Source organism: Solanum verrucosum, unplaced genomic scaffold, assembly GCF_900185275.1.
Source record: "Solanum verrucosum unplaced genomic scaffold, falcon-dt-bn FXZP01000206.1, whole genome shotgun sequence".
NCBI lineage: Eukaryota > Viridiplantae > Streptophyta > Magnoliopsida > Solanales > Solanaceae > Solanum > Solanum verrucosum.
This window is the reverse complement of record NW_026020104.1, coordinates 21,836-32,012: the sequence shown is the minus strand read 5'-3', so window position 1 is coordinate 32,012 and position 10,177 is coordinate 21,836. Positions and strand designations below refer to the sequence as shown.

Sequence of the window (10,177 nt, the reverse complement as noted above, 5' to 3'; positions counted from 1 at the left end):
AGGTTTTTTATATTTGTTTATTCAAAGATACATAAGTTCCTATTATTATTTGAAAAAAACTATTCATTAATTATTATGTTTTCTTTTAATATTCTTTTACTTGATTGTTTCTTTATCATTGAAAATTGCTAAAGCATTTTAATATTGACAATTGGAAAAGTAAAAGAGTTTATGAAATTTGATAAAATATTTTTTATTTCATTAATTTATTTAAATCAGTCAAAATTAGAGAATAGATTCATAAGAGAATCATTAATTTACTTTTTCCTTTTTGAATGATTAAAAATTATATGTATTATTTACAGTTTATACAAAACCAAATCGATAACAGAATATTAATACTAGCACCTACTCCTACATCAAGTCAGCCAACACAAGTAAGATTTCTACGACTTTATTCTTTATTTATTATCATGTCAGATGCTTTATTTTTCCTTTGTTATCTTTAATTTCTAATTATTTTTCCTCCCTCGTTAGAGAACTTGTGGGCATTTAATAACACTTGATGTTTATGGCATTTGGACTTTGTCCTCATATATTTTTTTTTAAAAAGAAAAATATGTACAAAAAAATTACATTATATACTAGATCAGATATACCCCTTGAGCTTTGTGAGAAAAGGTCAAAAACACCCCTATACATATTTTATTTTACTAGGAATGCAATATTTTTTTTTGTTACTTTAGTCCAAAAGGGTATATCTGCTCATTTGTGTAAAGCCCTACTGATTCCTTAATTTCTTGGCTATTAGAAAATATAAATCAATCCTAGACATATCATCCCTTCGGTTCCTGGATGGTCTTATACCTTACCAAGCCCAGATTTTAGTCTAAGGTAGCTTACCCTAAAACTTTTTAATCACTACCAAAAAGTATTCTGGCCCAGTTTGTTTCACCATTGGCATATTCATATCAACTTGGATTATTCCTTAAAACATGTGAGAATATCTATCGAACTCTTTAGATTCTCCATATTTTGATCACCCTCTTTTTCTCTTTTTAATGGTTCTATGGACAACATTACTTCATAAGTATAACTAAAGACTTCAAAGTCTCTAATATGCCAAGCCTTATTTTTTTGTAACCCTATCACGTATAGTTATCGCATCGTTATAAGTTTGCTCTATAAATAATCCTCCAAAAACTACACAAACAATTGGTTTTGTTGCAGAGTTTAAAGACATGTAAAAGGACTCCATCATGTGATCATGAAACAACTTATGGTTGCCACATATCTTTGGCTTCTAGTTAAACTGAAACCATGGCTCACACAATGCGTTAGTAGGTAGCTCCCTAAATGTAACATCTCAAAATCAAGAAACCTATAAAAGGGTGGCAAGAGGGAGGTCACAATTCCTCCACTTAGCCATGGCACCCTTCATGTAGCCCTTCACGGGCCGTGAAGTACACCACGAGTCGTGGTGGTGCCAGTGGTGAGTTGATAGTGTGCTCCCCAAGGCCAGGCTTCTCTTACGATCACCATGATGGCTCGTGAAAAGCAAAACGGGTCATCGTGGTGGCCGTGGAGGGGAGACAAAATCCCCAAAGCCACTGGTCAAGGGTCACTACTACCCAGACGGCTCGTGGTTCCTGGGAAGGCTCGTGTGGGCTTCCATGTGGATGCTCGCATCAGTTGTATGTTAAGGGCAGTTGGATCTTTTCCCAATTATTTCATCGTGATAATACATCACTTTTCCCTTACCTATAACCCATGTATAAGTGATTTTAACCCCCAAAGTTTACCCATTCAAGTCATTCTCTTAAATTTACCAAAGAAGATCAAGTTCTTCCTCTCCAAAATATTTCTCTCTCTAAGAAAAACATACAGAAGAATAGTTCAACCTAGGATTTCAAAGAAAGTCTCGATTTCCACCATTGAAGGTAAGAATTTGGCATTGAGCTATGATAGTTTTCATCCATGGATTTTCTCCATTCACAGTGTTCCCAAATTCTTTAATTTCAAAGATAGAAATCCCCAATTGAGTTAGGGTTTTCTTCTATGTTGTGGGTTCCCTTGATTATTTATATAATTGATGGATTTATGATCTTTTATGCATGAATTGAGTTAATCTCATAAATTTATGATGAATTTCCATGAACCCATATCTAACTGATGTTTTCTTGATATTGATGCATGAAAGTGGGTTATGAACTATGAAAGGTGAATTATGAAATTATGCATGTTCTTATTTAATTGATGTACATGCTTTAACGTTACTTTGAGAGTAAAGTATCAATGATGTTGTTGTTGTTGTGTTGTTGAAAGGATTTCTCATATACACATGAAAACATGATTATGAAAGGATTTCTCACATAATAAGGGTTCTTATGGTTGAAATGTCCTCTAACCTAAAATGAACAGATAAGTAAGAAGCTATGCTAATGTATAGACAAGATTCGATTACCCATGTTCTCTAAGCGAAAGACAAGAGGTGAGTACCCATGTCATACAATATAAAGTCAGAAGGCGATTACCCATGTCAGATGATGTAAAGACAAGAGGCGATTACCCATTTTCCTTAAAGAGCTAAAATGAATATGAATAAGACCTATTCCGTGGAAGTTAAGCTTAGAACCGAGTGGACAAGTAGTGACTACCCATGTTCCATAAACTATGTGCCGACATAGTATTGTCTAGATAGACATCAGCTAGTAGATGCACAATAGCTAGAAGTTCATGGTGCTTATTGTGGCAAGTAGGACAACTCTTTTCGGTATAGGAGACACCAGATTCCGTGATAATAGCTCTAATGGTCTTATATGCCGGTTAAGGCTACTTCCCAAACCCAAGCTATGATGAACTAAAGTTACTTCAAGAAAGTATCTCATACATGTTTAAGATGATGACTACGTGTACGGACTATGCTTTATGACTCATGTTTCCTAACCCGTTATCTCATGTTTAGCTTGTTTATTGCATCTCATGAAGGTATCTTTCCATTTAAGCATATTTTTAAATGTTTTTATGCATGTCTATCATACTTGGTACATGATTGTACTAACGGATACTCTTGCCTACATTTCCCCAAATATAGAGTCCAACAGTCAGGGTTCTCAATTTCATGGCTAGAGGTTGATTCGAGAGATTTCAAGCTTTGGTGAGTCCTTATGCTTCGAGGATGAATTTTCATTGTTTTCAGTTTCTTACTTTCAGTTTTGGGACATGATGTAGGGGCTATGATCAATTTAATTCTTATGTACTACATTTCTAATAAGACAAGTGTTTAGACTTTCGCTTTGCTCTATAAAACTTTGATATATTGAAATTGTCTTTTAAATCTCTTGATTTCTATTCCTTATGTTATGAATGTTAAATGTCTTGTATGGGGTCTCTTGGAATCCTATATGCCATGTTACGCCTAAGGGGTACCTTGGGTCCTGACAAACTTGCTATCAAAGCACAATGTTCAGAAAGGTACTAGGAAGTCTCATAACCGACGTCGAGTAGAGTCTTGTTCATGAGTGTGAAACACGCAATACTTATGAATGTGAAACTACAAGATGTTAGGAAACTCCACTTATTTGATTACTTTAAAGTTGTGCGATAGACTTTTCACTCCAACCTCTTCGCCACTTCGGTGACTGAAAAACGAACCACAAGATCTCCCCACCAAAACCCAATTTCGTCCCCTTTGCCGCTTCAGTGAACACAAACAAACCAGCAGATCTCACAATGAAAACCCCACTCCGTCTTCTTTACCACTTTAGTTAACACAAATGACCTCCTAGATCTCACAACCAAAATCCCATGTTGTCCTCTTCGCCTTTCCAGTGAATGACAAACAAACCACCAGATCTCACAACCAAAACCCCACTATGTCCCCTTCGCAACTCGAGTGAACTACTAATGAACCACCAGATCTCACCACCAAAACCTCACTATGTCCTCTTTGCCACTATAGTGAATGACAAATGAACCCCCAGATCTCACCACCAAAACCCCACTCCGTCTTCTTCTCAACTCTAGTGAATAATAAACGAACAGTAAAAACCGCACTGCTCCACTTCGGTTCTGCTCAAAACTCCGACCAACGCGATCAAGCCCGCAACAAACAAACAACCCTCTTCCCCACTCCCCTTTTATGATATTTTTTCCAATTTTATAGTTACTTTGGTAACTACCAACTAACAACAACGAATCAGGTCCTTATCAACCCTTCATTTCTGGTGAGATTTTCTACTCCGACATTTTCTGTTTTATTGTTTACTTTTCTATTTAAATTTAAGTATTACATAATAATTTTACTTTTAGTGATTATTTTTAATGGCATGCCCTGATCCTATGCCCTGGACGCGACTCGCACTCCAAAACCAATACTGGTTTTCATGAGAACCCTTGGCCTGTCTCAATACTCAGTCGAAACATTACTTAAGAAAAATGAAAACTCATGATGCAAAAATAACTTTAAGAAACATAATTTAAATTCATCTCCAATGTGCGTTTGATTAGAATTTAACGAGTATAAGTTAAATGTCTCATAGAATCAAAACATTACAACAACAAAGGAAATAATGATAGACTCCTAGACCTCTAAAGAATCTATGAAGCCTCTACTATTACATATGGATTATCGGGACAAGAAACACAACATCCTAACAAACTGAAACTGAAAGTGGAACCCTCCAGAAGCAAGGAGGCTCATCAAAGCTAACTGGAACTACAAGTGGTATTAATGAAGAATTTGTTGATGATCTTGAATAACTGTATCTGCAACATAAAAAGATACAGGCCAAATGGCGTCAGTACATGGAATGTACGAGCATTAAGGGGAATTCTAAAGCATAAACGTAAGCTTAAACTTGTAGAAAAGAAACTCTCTGAACTCAATTCAAACTCGACTCAACTCAAGGATACTCAACTCAAGGATAAGATACTCAAATAAAAGGTAAGATACTCAACTGAAGATACTCAACTCAATATACTCGAGTCAGGGTACTCAACTCAAGATACTAAACTTAAGATACTTAAGGATAAAGCAACAATAAAAGATGTAATATATGGATAGCTTTTAGAACAATAAATAAAAGCTAAACTATATGTAAAATACAATAATAACTCAATTTTATGTAAGAATACAATAATAACTCTTATTTGGGAGGTTCTAACTAAGTGGACCCACTAAGCTATGCTTAAAATCAGTAAGGAATCATCTAAAAAGTATGAACCTTTCTACTCACGTTGGTAGACATAATTTATGAGGACTTTGAGTTGTCTGAACTTGTCCATGTATCGGTGCTCAATACTACTCCCAATAATATAACACATGCTCATATGTTTAAAAACATTTCCTCATCCTCAAATTTTGAGATTATTACTCAAATGGTTATCTTAAAAGAGATAGTGCTCAAAACTCCTCACAAACTCATTCGGAAATAAAAGTGTCCTCTCATTTTAAATGTAAAAACATTTACTATTGGGAATACATAGATCCCTTATATTCATTATTAAAAAAATGAAACTCGACTCTCCTGATCCTCATACTCATTTACTCAAGTATTGAAACATATTATAAATAATTGTACAATACTTCTCAAAATAGGGTTCATGCAGAATTATAGACGTGAATGACCCAATTCAATATTTTAAATAACCATATATAGAACCCAGTACTCGGAACTCAACAACTCTAGAACTCAAAGATCAATGATACTACTCATCTAAAGAATACTCAACTCTTAGGGTTCATGCGGACTTATGAGCATGGCCGACTCAACTGTAGTACCTCCATGTATAACATATGGTAATCCATAATTCTGAAATATAGTTTCAAAAAAAGGATTAGGAACCGAATACTCAAGAACATAGAACTCGAAGATAGTAGTCCTCCCAAGGATACTCAATTTATAGTGTTCATGCAAAATATATGGGCATGAACAACTCGACTTAAGGACTTTAATAATAATGTAGGCTCAAGAACACACTCTCCTCATTCTCATACTCACTAACTAGAGTCTTGAATCAACTTATGAGTAATTATGGAAGACTCCCCGAAGAGGATCAAAGGGACTTTCTCAGACTTTACTCAAAAGAAATCCCTCGAACTTGACTCTTAATCTTTTCTTGAAATTGAAATTTGGATTCAAGAGTTATGATTCATGATAGGAAGTATCTCGTGATGATTAAATATGATTTAGATTAGTAAAATAAGGAATGGTGCGTGTAATACCTCAAAAACCATACCTATAAAAAAATTAAAAATAATCTCCTAAACCAGTGCTCCACGGCAGGGTTCACGGACCGTGATAGGGAACACGGTCCGTTGACCGGCCCTTGGACTTCATCACCTCCAAGTAGAGGTGGACCACGGGACCCTTCACGGGCCATGGACCACCTCACGGGCCGTAAAAGTGCCCGTGGAGGGGAGTTAGAATCCCCCCACGTCTAAGTGAGGACCACGGGGACCTTCACGGTCCGTGGTCCTGACGACGGGCCGTGAGGGCATCCGTGAATCTTAGCTAGTAGGCAGCCAAGCCTAGACCATAGATCCCCATGCCTAAGTAAGAACCACGGGGACCTTCATGGTCCGTGGTCCTCTACATACTCCATGGGAATGTCTGTGAACTTGGGCCACCAAACCTCAACCCAAGTGAAGACCACGGGGACCTTCACGGTTTGTGGTCCTCCATACGGTCCGTGGTAAGGGCTCGTGGACAGGACCCCCTGAACTAGTAGCCACTGGCCAAGGACCACAACCGGTCCCACGGTCCGTGGTCCCTTTCACGGTCCATGAAACGACCAGTCAGATTTTTAAGTAGGGTTATTTTGGTATTTTCCTGTATATGTTGGACACGTAATCTACATTGTTTAACCCCTAAACTACATGGTTTTGGTCAGTTTTAGCATAGTAAACAAATTAAAACCTAACCTAATGAATTATTCATTAAGAAATTGATCAAACTTAGAGCAAAATAGAAGAGAAGTTGACCAAGCCCTAGTTCAAGAACGCAATAATTTTTTATTAGTTCCAACCCCGAAATCGAAAGATTTCTCTATGGAATTTATCACCGGGTATGTGGGATTTCACTAGTGGGTTCATTTCTCCCATTAGGTCCCTAGATATCAGTCAGAATCTTGATTCCCTTGCTATTATTTAGACCTAAGGTTTCTTAAATGTAAGAATTGTTGGGTTTTAGCTATTAGAATGATCCAAATCAGATAATCATGTTGTGGCTTAGTTTCTTGCATGAATTTCAGAACCCTAGCTATGTAGTTCTTTTATTTCATGTAAGTTATTCAAAATATACATGCATCAGTTTACGAATGTCACATTATCAGTTATAATTGTTTCATTCTCAAAGTTTGCATGTCAGTGGTTATGTTATCCAGTATTAAAGAAATTCAGTCATAATGTGTTATTTACAAAATCAATTAGGAGTAGCTCAATACTGAGTTGGACTAGGGTCAGTCACCCTCAAGTCCTAGAACTACGTGCCCCCGTAGGTTGTACATCCCCTCGGTGGGCATCATTTTAGTGATCACACCAGTCATACCTCTATAACTGTGGAAGGGTATATTGGTCCTCTCGATGGGTCGTATACATCAGGCTCCACATTTAACTCATGTGGTTTTATGTCTGTTATTAGTAGTTCCCTTACAGTCATATTCTATTGCATTGACCATGTTATCAGTTACAGTCAGATATCAGTCTCAGCATGTTATAAACTTGGTCATTGCATTTGGTTAGTTCAAGTTCAGTATTCTCAATGTATTATCATGCTTATATCATATCATTTCTTAGTTACACGTTTCAGTTCACGTATGTTTACTATTCAGCTTTACTCTATCATGCATGCTCAGTACCTTTCAAGTACTAACGCATACTCTACGCTACATTTTTTCGTGATGTCGGTCCAAGTCCTCAGCAATCAGATCATGCTTAGATCGGTTCCCGATCTTTAGTTCAGCAGCTAGAGTGGTGAGTCCTCATTCTTCGAGGAAGAGTGACATGTTATCTTCCTATTTATAGTCTTTTAGTTTCAATTTTTGCTAGATTTATTTGGGGCATGTCCCACTATTTCTAGTCACTTAGAGGCTACTTTCAGACCTATATTAGATTCTACTGTAGTTTATTTGAATTTGATTATTTAATTTTTGATAAACTCACAGTCTTTATTATATTCAGATTGATTTGGGTATTCGCCACTATTTGGTTTATCTTATGATTTAGATTCCGCACGATTTTCCTTACTTCAGTTTGTTTTGTATTCATATGAAATGCCAGCATGCTTAGCTTGGGATCACTCATGATCCTAGGTCCCGTGTCCGCGTCTTGGGTATAGCCTCGGGCTGTGACAAACTTTGTATCAGAACATTAGGATTATGAGTCCTAGCATGTCTGAAAAGCCACACTAAGTAAAGTCATTTTCATGGGTGTGTAGTGCACCACGACTAATAAGAGAGAGACTACAAAGTGTTTTAGGAAAAAATCATTTTCTTGTTACTCTTATCGTGCGTAAGTTATGATCAAATTCCTCATTCTAACTCGATGTTATGTGTTTTAGATCATGCCTTCCCGTGGAGCATATGCTAGGAATGAGAATGCCAGGAACGCAAACGCAGCTCCTCCAGTCCCAAACCAGGAAGTTTTGAACACAAAGTTTCGGAAAACCATTCAGTTGTTGGCTCAAAGTGTGACCTACCACAACAATCAGCAGGTTCAAGTTCCTACAAATACTAATGTTGGGTTAGCTGCAGATAGAGTTCGTGATTTTATTAGAATGAACCTGCCTGAATTTTTAGGGTCACAAGTTGGAGAAGAGCCCAAAAACTTCATAGATGAGGTCAAGAAGATCTTTGGAGTGATGCAAGTGACCAGTAATGAAAGGTTTGATTTTGCATCTTACCAGCTAAAGGATGTGGTGGACATTTGGTTTACTCAGTGGAAGGAAAACAGGGGTACAGATGTAGGTCCTATCACTTAGGAATTCTTTATTGAGACTTTTCTGGACATGTTCTTCCTAAGAGAGCTGAGGGAGGTAAAAGCGCATGAGTTCATGAACTTAAGGTAAGGTAGTGTGATAGTCCAAGAGTACTAAGTTTACCCAACTCTCCAAGTATGTTCCTCACATGGTTTCCGATTCCAGGGCTCAAATGAACAAGTTTATATATGGAGTGTCAGACTTAGTGAAAACGTAATGAAGAAAGGCCATGTTGTTGGAAAATATGAACATCTCTAGGCTCATGACTCATGCTCAGTAGGTTGAGGGAGATAAGCTTTGGGAATTGGGCAAGGAGAACAACAAGGATAGGACTAGGAACTATGAGTATTCTCAATAGAAATCGGGTGGTAGAAATTGCTCGCAGGGTAGTAAAAATCAGGATCCCCAGCCCCTTCATCAGCTAGTGTTCCATCTTCCAGGTTTCGACAGGATCAGAAAGGTAGGGCAACAGGTTCTAAGTCTCAGGGGAGTGTCTCAGGTAATAGAACCTACCCTAATTGTCCTAAGTGTGGTAAGAACCATTCGGGCAAGTGCCTTGCAAGAAAGGAAAGATGTTTTGGTTGTGGTCAGTCTGGTCACAGGTTGCAAGATCTTCCTTCTAAACAGGGTCAAAGAGGTAGTAATAGTAGAGCTCAGTCTACAAATTCAGCAGCGCGAACAGGTCGCTCGAATCAGCAGGGTAACTCATCTGGTACAGGTGGCGGCTAGCACCAAAATAGTTGTATGCTTTTCAGGCTCGCCAAGATCAGGAAGATTCTCCTGATGTGGTCACTACTACGACACTAGTCCTTAACTTAGATGTTTATGATTTTTTAGATCCAGGGGCTACTCTTTCCTTTGTAACTTCTTATATAGCAGTCAATTTCGATGTTAGTCCAGAAACTGTCTCAGAACCGTTCTCAGTCTGTACTCCAGTCGGTGACCCAATTTTAGCTAGATGGGTATACAAAAAAAATTTCTTTCACAGTTTCTCAAAAAGTCACCTTAGCAGATGTTGTAGAGTTAGAAATAGTAGACTTAGATGTCATTCTATGCATGGATTGGTTACATTCATGTTATGCCTCAGTCAATTGTAGAACTAGGATCGTTCGTTTTTAATTTTCAGATTAACCAATCAGAAAATGAAAGGGTAGTAGCTTAGCTCCTACAGGTCGATTTATTTCTTACCTTAAGGCTAGAAAAATTATCTCTAAGGATTACCTCACTCATATAGTTAGTTTTAAGGATTCAAGATCTGA

At 37.4% G+C, this 10,177-nt stretch overlaps 1 protein-coding gene across 1 annotated transcript; it reads left to right on the top strand.

Annotated features, from left to right (window-relative positions):
• The first annotated feature begins 8,504 nt into the window (after positions 1 to 8,504).
• On the top strand, positions 8,505 to 9,647 carry LOC125825105 (uncharacterized). The gene is made up of 2 exons (XM_049504449.1): positions 8,505 to 8,903; positions 9,369 to 9,647. Exons 1-2 carry the CDS (start codon positions 8,505 to 8,507, stop codon positions 9,645 to 9,647), a joined length of 678 nt encoding a protein of 225 aa, XP_049360406.1.
• The last annotated feature ends 530 nt before the right edge of the window (positions 9,648 to 10,177 follow it).

Excerpts from the sequence above, each read along its gene's own strand:
- LOC125825105 (XM_049504449.1), top strand. The coding sequence starts at position 8,505 with ATGCCTTCCCGTGGAGCATATGCTAGGAATGAGAATGCCAGGAACGCA. Across the intron at positions 8,904-9,368 it reads AGGAAAACAGGGGTACAGAT|GATCAGAAAGGTAGGGCAAC; the intron begins GTAGGTCCTATC and ends AGGTTTCGACAG.